Here is a 12,009-nt window from a genome sequence, read left to right on the forward strand (position 1 = left end):
ATTCAGAGAAGAAATCCAGTTGCCTCACCAGGCTAGTAAAGACATCATGGCACAAAAAAATGCTTACCCCTACTAGAGATACCTGAACTTTCTGCTAATTTTATTCTTTGCTACAAACTATTCACACGATCATTTCCTCAAATTCAAATGGAAGGGGGAAAAAAATCACTAATCATCTATTCAGGAATTACTTAGGATTTTCTATTGCCTCTGGGCTTTCTCGAAAAGAAAAGAACAAAAGCAGTTAATTTCAAGAATGGTTAATTTTACCAGGAATAGTGCCTTAATGCTGACTTGTTTCCCCAGCACATAGTAAATAAACCTCTCTCCGTTAATTAAAAGTGTGATCAACTAGACAGGGTAGGCTGGTGTCTAATGGTCACTCAAACCCCAGCAATCCAGGATACAAAGGCACGGCTAAATTCCTGCTAGCAGGAATTGTTGAGTGCTAGCAGCCGGGACACAGTCCCCATCCTGGGCCACCTTGGGTTCCTCCCTGAGGATGTATTTTAAAAAGTTTCTGTTACTGACTGATCCCAGTGTCTCTGGATTATTTTAAGAAATGGAGTTTTTAAAATCAGACATAGGTGTTCATCAACTACAAATATTCATAGACTATTAAGTGCCAAAAGGACAATTTCAGAACACTACGAAGTACATGAGCTTATTTACATTAAAAAGAAAGGAGTGGGGCACCTGGCTGGCTCAGTGGGTTAAGGGTCAGACTCTTGATTTCTGCTTAGGTCATATCTCCCCATAATGAAATCAAGCCCTGCATCAGGGCTCTGTGCTAGGCCTGGAGCCTGCTTGAATATGCTCTCTCCCTCTCCCCCCGCCTCCTCCCTGTACACACTCTCTCTCCAAAAAATAATAAAAAGAAAAAAAATACATAACACACACAAACACGCACGTGCACGGACAGATGCAGGGAATGCCTGGAAGCAATCACAAGAAGTTGTTAATAGCAGCATCCTCAGTGGATAGAAGCTGAAAACAAGATTGGAGGCAGGAATTCCACCATTCACCTTTTGCATGGTTTAGAATTTTTATACTGAACACGAGTTATAAAATTAAAAAAAAAAAGTCTAAGGATTTATGTAATGATTTTTAGCTCCCCACCTTCCACCATGCTGGTGATTTCCACAGATACGCTGATGAACCTCACTCTTAGACTATACCTTAATTTAACTGCAGTTAAAACTTTAAACTCATTCAGATTCAAAAACATTTGGCTGGCACTGTTCATCACAGAAGTGACTGGAAAGACCCACACCTGGCAAAACAAAATGGGAGAGAGGCTGTCCAATTCATCAACCAGCACAAGGTTTTTGAGTGGTCTTGGTTGGAAGAAGAATGTGTCTCCTTCTTCCAGAGGCATGGCAGATGAAAACTCAGGTTCTTCATCATCATCTCCAAGATGTGCAATTTGATATAAGTAACTAGGGAGAAGCAAAGAAGAATTTTTTTTTTTAAAAGATTTTATTTATTTATTTAACAGAGATAGAGACAGCCAGCGAGAGAGGGAACACAAGCAGGGGGAGTGGGAGAGGAAGAAGCAGGCTCATAGCGGAGGAGCCTGATGTGGGGCTCGATCCCATAACGCTGGGATCACGCCCTGAGCCGAAGGCAGACACTTAACCGCTATGCCACCCAGGCGCCCCGAAGCAAAGAAGAATTTAATTAAACACCTCTGTCTAAAGATAATGGTTACTATAAACATAATGCTCATAAAGTACTTTACAAAGATCTAATCAAAATTCTAACATGCATTAATGAGTCAGCATCTAATGTTCAAAACCTCTGTCAAAGTGGGGTCTTCTTTCTTAGAATAGAATGGGATGAAGAAACTAATTTACTGAACTCAGGGGGCACCTGACTGGCTGGGCCGATAGAGGATATAACTCCTGATCTCGGGGTTCTGAGTTCAAGCCCCACCTCGGGCACAGAATTACTTTAAAAAAAAAAAAAAAAAAAAAAAAAAAGGACTATTGAATTCAGATTGGTACAATGAAGGACCTTAGCACCACAGTGGTTAAAAGCACCTGGCTTTTGCTAAAGTGCCCAGGTCTGAATCCCAGCCCTACCCCTTAACTACCTGCATATTAATTATCTCTCTGTGCCTCACTTGTATCAATTTATAAAAACAAATTCCCACAGAATTCAGTGAGTACATAGAACTGGGCATGGAACCTAGTAAGAACAGTGTCTGTCAAATAAAATGAAATAAACGAAATTCAATGAAAATCCCATTTACACTTTAGGGAACTGGGTCATCATAGAGAATTTGTGAAATTTGTAAATTTGTGAAAGAAATTTGATCAGACACCTAAGTCCCTAAAATAAATGACATAAAAGAAATGAAATCAGACACCTAAGTCCCTAAAATAAAATGAGATAAACGAAAGCCAAAGAAAATCTACAACCATTTCCTATTTTAACCAAAACCAGGCCAAGTGTAACAGAAAACAAGAACTGGTGGTCACTTTGCAATAGCATGCAGATATTACAGTATCATTGCCCAAAACAAAACATAAACATATCAGAGGTAATAAGCAACAAAATGATCTTGTCCTTCTCCTGTCTGTCCTCTGGCTAATAATACTTAATGAAATGATTCAAAGGTAAGTCACCAAAAAAAAAAAAAAAAAAGAGGTAAAAGCAACTTTAAGAGTAGATAATCTAGAACAATATACCATTGTAAGCGGAATATGCACTGAGCTCTTGGGAAGAAGCTCAATTTAAAAAAGAAACACCAAATCACTGGTCACGTTTACCCTTTAAGTAACAGATCAGGACCTTTAATACACAACACTTTAAATAACATTAAGTGTAGCTTTTTAGAGGAAGGATAAAATGATAAAATCAGCATCTGAAATACATAAGCTATTCAAGAAACATTTGCCAAATAAACCTCAGCATTTAACACTTTTGATAAACACATCAGATTCTACGCTATATTACAAAAAAAGCAAACAGGACTATTATTCTTGAACAATGTACAAAAGCACTGAGAATGTAAGGTACACATATAAAAGGTTAATTAGTTTACATTTCTTACTCAGGCAAGAGGTGTATACACAGATGATGAAGACCACCTGTCAAAGATACCTTCAGTGTCTACTAACTGCCAATCATAAGGATGCTAGGCTCACCAACTCCATCAAAGGGAAGATTGGCCAAATCTTGGTAAAACAGTGTCTGTGACTATGGTGTTGTGCTTCAGAGCAGGAACTCTGGAACCAGATGGTCTGGCACTTAGGTGTCTGACCAAATTTCTTTCACAAATTTCACAAATTCTGTGACCCAGTTCCCTTAAGTGTAAATGGGATAAGGGCACCGTCTCACTGGGAATGTTATGCATTAATATGACGTTATCCGCAGTGCTTAGAACAGTGCTTGGAACAGAGTGAATATTAAATGCTAAGTGTCTGATAAATAGGTTGCTTTACAATTGATTTAATACCCACAGCACATGTTTCTGAGGCCCCAAATCAGCACTTTTTAAGTGTCCCAGACTTCAGATTCAGCAGCAACATATAATTTCGCACAAGCTCAAACCCATCTCAGTCTGACAAGTATCCACCTGTATACTACAGTCTTTCTACTCTCTGCCCCAAGAGATGATTTTCAAAACAGAAAGTTTTAGAAAATGAGTAAAAGAGGAAAAATAAAAAATCACATATAATCCTAGGAGTATCCCACAATACTCAGATTAATATTTCCTTGCATCTACTTCCAGTATTTTTACTTTCTAGTTTTTGTATGTAATTTTATTTTAGAGAACTGTATCATTCTTTAAAAAATTACTGTTTTTTTCAAATAAGCTCTGTATCTTAAAATTTTTTTCATATCAGTATCTTTTGCTTAAAATTTTTATTATGGAAATTTTTAAATAGGTACACAAGAGAGAATAGTGTAATTAATGATCCCATATGTGCCCATCACTCAGCTTCAAAAAAGGTCAACCCATGGCCAGTCTTGTTTTATTTATATCCCACTTGCCCAAAATTAGTATTAATTTCTTGATATAATCAAATAGCCAGTTAGCATTCAAATTTCTCCACTGTCTCAATATTTTTATTATTACTTTTTAAAGATTTATTTATTTGAGAGAAAAAATATGCACACACACATGGGAGCGGGCAGAGGGAGTGGGAGAGAGAGTCTTTTTTTTTTTTTTTTTTTTTTAAAGATTTTATTTGAGACAGAGAGAGAGAAAGAGCCCAATGCGGGAGCCACATCTCCCTCCTGTCAACTTTTATAGTAACGAGGGTGAACTAGGATAATAAGAGGATTACTCACTGGTTTCCAAATTCTGATGCTACAAAAAGGAAGCCTGTTTTAAGCACACACATGGCAGCAGCAACAGGCACAGTATCAAAATACTTGAGCCGGATCTCAGTAACCTGGAAGAGGGGAAAAAGATTGTACCACATAGGCAAGTGAAGCTAGGCCACAGAAGGTAGCCCAGTATTGTAAGATAGCACAAGCAGAATAGCGAATACAACGTTGTCCTTAAGTATCTAAACCCGGGGTTAGCAAACTAAGGCCCAACACTAGCCATCCCTATTTGTTTACATACTTCCCATGCTGCTTCTGTGCCACAACGGCAGAGTTGTATAGTTGAGACAGATTATATGGCCCATAAAAGCTTACAATATTTACTACCGGGCCTTTACAAAAAAATCTGCCCACTCCTGAGCTAAACAGGTATCTAAAAAATTGCTCAGATGTTCACAGAGCTCCTACCTAAGATGAAAACAGTAACAGATCATGTGTATTACCAGTTTTCAGTAGACATCAAGAGCTTTTTCTTGTTACTCGGTCTCATACATGAGACTACCAGACCAGAAATCTGTTAACCAGAGAAAACCTACATTCATATACCAGTTGCAAATTTTAAAAGCTTTAACACCTTAGACAACCACTTTTTAAGGCATTATTTCCATTTTATTAACTTGTAAAGTATCAATTGTCCTATCTCAGAGTAGTTTTAATGAAGACGGTTTATAAAACCACTCTGTAAACCTTAAATGTACACATAAATATCAGTTTTTGAAATAAGGTTATTTAAATATATCAAAATTAGAATACCACAGGACGTTTTATCAAACCAGACTAAACCTAACCAAAGTGTTTTTTCATTTTTTCCCTCTCCATCCATGGTCTGCTTACCATATCTTCATCTGTCTCCAAAGTGATCTTGAATATATCTCCCTGCTCAGTTTGGGCCAAAAAGAAGAACATTGATTTGGTCTTATGGGTGGCAGAGCAGACAAAAATCATTCCTCTTTCAGGGTCATCCAGGTCATTCTAGCAAAGTCAAATACAGAACCAACAACTTAGAAATGAGTACTTCTTATTTAGGAAATATAGCACCTTACCAAAAGGGATCATACAGGTCACCCCCCCCCCCAAGGCCTTGAGGTACCCATAGTCTCTGCATATAAGCTCTGATCCAAAGCAGCCTATTAGCCAAAAATTCTTGTCTACTATAAATATGTCACAAAGCCCGTGTATAAAAAACAGCCACGGGTTGCCTGGGTAGCTCAATCCGTTAGAAAGACATAAAACCAGGGGTGAAAGGAGAGACTAAGGAAGCAGAGATGAAACAAGATTAGCTGAAGCTGGATATACAGTTCATTATATTCTACTTTGCATATGCTTAATAATTTCCACAGTAACTGTTAAGATTAAAATTGATAAAACACCATTTTCAACCACCAAAGTAGTAACTGAACTGAGGGGAAAAGCACTGTGTGAAAAGATGCTAGGGAAAAGAATATCTACCACCACAAAATTCATCATCTGCTTCCACACCAATTACAGAAAGGAAAAGGTACCTTCACAATTAAGAAGCACAGGCAGACACTACCTTAACAAAGTGATCAATTTAACATCACCAACGAGTCAAACGAACATTCTGTGCCCCTAATGTGATAGTGGGAAATATGTCACACCTTATGTAATGACTCTATCAAAAATATTAACGTGGATATAGTCATATGGAAAAATATGATGGGACAAACTCCAAGAAAATTAGCCTGAAATCTTAAAAAAATGTCAACAGAAGACCAAAAGCAAACAAAGGTGAGATAAAATATTCTGAAGGACAGTAAAAGTAGATAAAAGGGAACTTTTGGGGACAATGAGAGAAACTGGTATATGAACTATACATAAGATAATTACATTACACAAAACAGTAAATTTCTTGGGCATGATACTGGTAGTGTGGTTATGTAGGAGGAAATTTTCTTTCTTTTCAGGAGCTACATATTAGGAGATTCTTAGAGTGTCATGATGACTGCAACTTATTTTCAAAAGGTTTGTCTAAAAAAGCATATAGATATATCACAAGAAAGAAAACCCAAGGGACACCTGGGTGGCTCAGTCAGTTAAGCGCCTGCCTTCAGCTCAGGTCACGATCCCAGGGTCCTCTGATCAAGTCCCACACTGGGCTCCTTACTCAGCAGGGACCCTGCTTGTCCCTCTGCCTGCCGCTCCCCTTGCTTGTGTGCCCACGTGCTGTCTCTCTCTCTCTCTCCCCCTCTCCCTCTGACAAATAAAGTCTTAAAAAAAAGAAAAAAAAAAAAAAAGAAAACCCAAATGCAGAAAACATTAAATTGGTGGATCTTCTTTCTGTATGTAAAAGGCAAACAGGAATTCACTGTTCTATTCTTTAAAATTTGTATGTTGGAATGGGGGGAAAAAGACAACGGAAAACAATCTATTGCCAATAAATATGTCTGGCTTCTTCAAACTAGAAACTTGCAAGAATTTCAAAGTCATCGTCCAGTTTCTTCTGAAATGGAAACGGTGTTTTTAATTCCCTTTCTCAAACAATTTGTTTTGCTTTTACTAAAATACTTTACCAGCTTTATTAAACACAAGATTTACAAAGAAACTAAAACCTCACAACACATAAACTAAGAGACTATATTCTGTAACCACAAAAAATAAATTAACTTCAGGAACACCAGTATCTTTTCTTATGGCAAAGATTTTTACCCGTCTCCTGGGAATTGGACATCGGATATCCGGTTGGTCACCAAAGTTCTTGTAGGTGATATAGTTTTCAGAGCAGATTAACACTCCACTTGGACCATCTGACCCTCCGGGAACTATCAGAAAAAAACAGAACTCAGCAATGATTTAACATAACCATGAATTACGATTTAGCTTTCAATTTCTTCTCTCCTTCAGCACAACTTGGATGATGGTGTAAGTGCCTGAAAAGTGTTTCTTTTCCTTGACACTAGCATAAGACAAGGATGGTGAGCAGTCTGGGTAGCCTTAGCCTGTCCAGATATCTGATAATGCATCTAAAATTTTTAGCTCCGAGCCCAAAACTCAGTTCTCATCTTTATCCCTATAACCCAACTGCATTCTAGATGCTCTTACTGGAAATTCCACAAGCAACTTAAAAATACATTGTATTCATAAACACACTCAAGTTCCTTCCCAAATCTGTTCCACCTCCTGAGTCCTCCATCTCAGAGAGCACTACTATCAACCAGAAGACCAAACCAGAAATCTGGGTGTCACTCTTCAATTCTCTCCCCTCACAGCTCTATTGATTCTACCTTCTTAGCAGTGCTCATGCTGCCAATCTCTCAGGTAAGTGAAACAACTTCCTCACCTGGTTTATAGTTTTATTCTCCGTTCAATTAGCCAAAACGTAAGCAAGTAATGTTCCTAAAATGTTCATCTTTAACAGATTATTCCCCTGCTTAAAATCCTACAGTACCAACAATAAAAAATAAATAAAATCCTTCAGTAGCTACCTCCCCACCACAGCCCTTTAGCTCTACCCCAGTCCTTTTAGTTCTATTAATCCAATCACAATGAGGTTCCAGTTCTTTGAATGAACCATGTTCTTTCTTCACACACTGGCCGCCTTTGTGCATCTTGCTCTCCTTGTCCACAACAGAAACTCCTTCCTCCACCACTCCCCCCATACCTAACTAACTAGTCCTCAGGTCTCAGCATACAGAGCTCTTCTCCAGAAAGATTTCTCTAACATATTCCTTTTCTTTCCCTGGGTTAAGACCTCTCCTCTACCCTGTCATGGCATTTGGCACACACTCTGGCAATTTTTTTGTTACTTGGACATATTCATCACTGGACTCAATCTTGCATAAAAGGAGACACCACACATAATTTTTCACCACTGCAGTCCCAGGTCCCAGGAGACTGACCCTGCACATACTGATTATACTCAACAAAAATTGCTGAACAAATGAAGCCCTTGTCAGCAAAACATATGATAATGTTACAGCAAATAATGAGACGTGTGATTTATTTTCCAAGGTTCTTCTGTTTAATATACGGCCTCTTCCTAAGATTCAATGCTCAAAGACAAGTGCTATATTATTCTCCAAAATCCTCCCTCAAGACATATTGCACATGAGACATCAATCCAAGTGCAGATAACTCAAAACAGAAAGGAATGGATCACTGTCTTCCCAAAGCCTGCTGAACTTTAAAGGACCACAAATACGGTCGTCTCCTTTAGTTTCTTAATATACTGAATTAAACAGATATTGATTTTCTTTTTAAGATTTCATTTTTAAGTTATCTCTACACCCAATGTGGGACTAGAATTTACATCCCCGAGAACAAGATTCACATGCTCCACTGACTGAGCCAACCAGGCGCCATGGATACTGATTTTCTAGTTGTGAACATCTCTGAATACCTACAAAAATCTTACTTAGCTATGATATATTTAAAGCAGACTTCGATTTCCTAACATTTTAGGTTTTGGTATTTATAATCATAACCAACATACAGATTTTTGTTACTAACCTTCCCCAGTTTTGATACGTAAGTTATATTAAGCTCATAAAGTGGTATGACAGTTTTTATTTTTTTTCCTCTCTCTGAAGAAATTTAAGGTCCCTGAAAATTCTGGACCTTAAATCTTTTGGGGAATAGTTTTGACTACTGCTCCAATTTCTTTAATGGGTGCTGGTCTATTCAGATTCTTAATTTTTTATAGGGTCAATTTCGGGAACTGCTTTCAAAAATATTTCTATTTCACCTAAGTTTTCAAATTCATGGACATACATACCGCTTTATCTGGTTGATCTATCCATTTCACTTGTCTTTTCAAAGAACTAGGTTTTAATTTTCTTAATGACAGCGAAAGACTGTTTACAGTCAGAGCACCCAACAGTAGTCAATATTCCAAGCTGAGTGCTCTCTGCATCCTTTCTTCCCTTCCCCCCTTAGAAGGTAAGAGTCAACCACTCCAGGATCTTCTAACTTCACCAAAACATAGAAAAGGTACTTAGATTTACTATAAATGGATTATAGCTTCCAAACCCTATTAAGTAAACTCTCCTAGGTTTGCATATAACATGGGCCAAGCAAAAAGGTACCTGTAAGGGGCACCTGGGTGATCAGTCGGTTAAGCCTCTGCCTTTGGCTGAGGTCATGATCCTGGAGGTCATGATCCTGGGGTCCTGGGATCGAGCTTCACGTTGGGCTCCCTGCTCAGCAGGGAGTCTGCTTCTCCCTCTCCTTCTGTCTCTCTCCCAACCCCCTCCCCCGCTCTTGCTCTCCCCCTCTCAACTGAATAAATAAAATCTTAAAAAAAAAAAAAAAAAGTACCTGTAATAAGAAAATTGCCATGTTCCTCCAAAGGTTCACTGTATTTTCGGACCACATGATTTAAACCAAGGTCTAACTCATAGAAGGTAAGAGTCTGCTGGGTATTAGCCGCTGCTTCCCCTGTTGGATCATTGTCTGCTTCCTACAAAGAAGGACATTAGCACAAACACGGCATCAGGATTCCTCCATCCTACAAATGGGGAGGCAAAGGTCCGCAACAGTTTACCAAAGCTCACACTACTAGGTAATGGCAGAGCTGGAACAAGAACCTGGGTCTCCTATTTTTAGGACCAAGGTTCCCTCTACTGAAGGGTACTGCCTTCCATTCAAGGCAAAGAATGGTATGCTCCACCCTTCACTACCTCACTGCAAAAAAAATCCCACATACAGTTTCACCTCCTTTTTCAAACAGCTCTTCCTAAAAAATACTGTTTTTATACGGAGATCGTTCAAATCAGGATAAGGTGCTATTATATAGTTAAACTGTGAAACATTCCAAAGAGTCTTAGTAAGACATTTGGAAAACAGAGAAGATTTGTTAGCAGGAGAACTGTAAGAAATACACAATGAAGAAAGTAATCAGGAAAGCACTGAGGTGAATGAAAGAAACCATCATGTGGGGGGATGGGGAGAAGGAGGATGGGAAAGGAAGAGAGAGAGGAGGGAGTCAGTGAGTCCCCATTACCTCATAATCCATTTCTAGACAAGCAAACATTGGATTTTCAAATCCCACATCTACTCCAACCACATGATATACTAAAGTATTCGCTTTATGGGCCTCCAGGGGAGATGAAATGGTAAGCCGGGCTGCAGCATCTCTGTTCAAGATATATACCAATTTCTGTTTTTCAATGGCACCTATAGATAAAGGAGACAAAACAAATAAAATTTCCAGAAAATGAAAAGGGCTTATGGAACAGCCAGATTCACATCACAATTGTTCCTTTAAAATCATTACTAGCCAGCATTAACTCTACAAGTGTATTAACTTAGAATTTTGCTATTAGTAAAATAGACAACAGAATTTTACTCCCCTCCTTCCTAATAGGGATATTAATATCCCACTAACTCTTCACAACATTTTAGCATGCCCTAGATTTAATGATATTAGGAAACAAAATGATAATTCATAAAATTACCAGCTTTATTCTTTGAATTAAATCCAATGTTTTTGTGACTTAATGAAAAAGAGTTGCCTTCTGGAGGCCTGATCAGATACACGGAATTTTCTTCAAGAGATTTATCAGAGAAGAGACATGAATGTGAATCATCACTTCAGGCTGATGAAAGCAACCATATTCACTGCCTAATTATGTACAATCATTTCACTGTAGGCTTTTTGCTACACATATAGAAATGGGAAAAACACCTAATCCAACCAAATAGGAAATGGAAAAGGTGTGTTAGGACTATTCCCATTATTTTAAAAGGAGACACAACTTTAAACCATGGCATTAATCCAAATATGACCCAGACTTTACCCAGGTAAGGAACTTACTGGCACACTGCCAAGAGCACAGCACTGCTACCCTAAGCTGAGAATCTATGAGTCTCGGAGGTACACTTAATATAGCAAGTCACTCACTAATCATAACAGCTCGCCCTTTGGGATCCACAGCTAAGAACTGGCCAGGAACGATGCGGCGGCAACCACTCTTCCCAAAGGTTTCTTGGTGAATTTTCTCAAACATATTCTTAGATGGCTGGTATTCCAAGATAACAATCCGACCCGAGTCACTGCCAACCACAATGTAGTCTTTGGTGCCACCCGTCAGCCTAAAGGCCATGAGTGACCGGATAACACCAAATACTTCCACAGTTAGTAGAGTGTGTACTTTGCCAGTGTTGGGGTCAGGGCGAAGCAGCTCCAGTATCTTCCCACGGGAAACAACAATTTCCTGCTGTTTGGTTCCTAGATCACCAAAACAATAAAGATCACGAACAATCAGAACTAGTCCAAAAAGTAACCTGGATGGATCAAAATGCCACTCAAGATAGATAAAATTGAGTCAAGGGCTCAGTATTTTAAGTTTTTTTAATTCTATTTCATTCCTAGAATTGATATGATTTAACGAAAGTGGTATCAAAGAAAAACTTTTAAAAAATGGTCACATAGGAGCACCTGGGTGGCTCAGTCGTTAAGCATCTGCCTTCGGCTCAGGTCACGCTCCCAGCGTTCTGGGATCGAGCCCTGCATCTGGCTCCCTGGGTGGCGGGAGCCTGCTTCTCCCTCTCCAGCTCCCCAGTGCTTGCATTCCCTCTCTCACTATCTCTGTCAAATAAATAAATAAAATCTTAAAAAAAAAAAAAAAAAAGGTCACATAGTGGTGCCTGGGTGGGCTTAGTCTCTTAAGCATCTGCCTTCAGCTCAGGTCATGATCCCCGGGTCCTGGG

At 38.8% G+C, this 12,009-nt stretch overlaps 1 protein-coding gene and 1 non-coding gene across 3 annotated transcripts in view; both read right to left on the reverse strand.

Annotated features, from left to right (window-relative positions):
- SF3B3 (splicing factor 3b subunit 3) overlaps positions 1–12,009 on the reverse strand; it is a 41,417-nt gene that overhangs the window by 24,613 nt on the left and 4,795 nt on the right. For both annotated transcript variants that reach the window (XM_026495190.4, XM_057314229.1), the window contains exons 3-9: positions 11,201–11,527; positions 10,301–10,473; positions 9,616–9,757; positions 7,009–7,121; positions 5,176–5,313; positions 4,303–4,406; positions 1,274–1,439 (exon numbers count right to left, since the gene is read on the reverse strand). In XM_026495190.4, coding sequence (XP_026350975.1) covers positions 1,274–1,439; positions 4,303–4,406; positions 5,176–5,313; positions 7,009–7,121; positions 9,616–9,757; positions 10,301–10,473; positions 11,201–11,527 — 1,163 coding nt within the window. The remainder of the gene's footprint in view (positions 1–1,273; positions 1,440–4,302; positions 4,407–5,175; positions 5,314–7,008; positions 7,122–9,615; positions 9,758–10,300; positions 10,474–11,200; positions 11,528–12,009) is intronic.
- On the reverse strand, positions 10,819–10,898 carry LOC113252593 (small nucleolar RNA SNORD111). The gene has a single exon (XR_003314944.1). It is a non-coding gene; the product is annotated as a small nucleolar RNA SNORD111 (small nucleolar RNA).

The sequence above is a fragment of the Ursus arctos genome, unplaced genomic scaffold (genome assembly GCF_023065955.2).
Source record: "Ursus arctos isolate Adak ecotype North America unplaced genomic scaffold, UrsArc2.0 scaffold_19, whole genome shotgun sequence".
NCBI lineage: Eukaryota > Metazoa > Chordata > Mammalia > Carnivora > Ursidae > Ursus > Ursus arctos.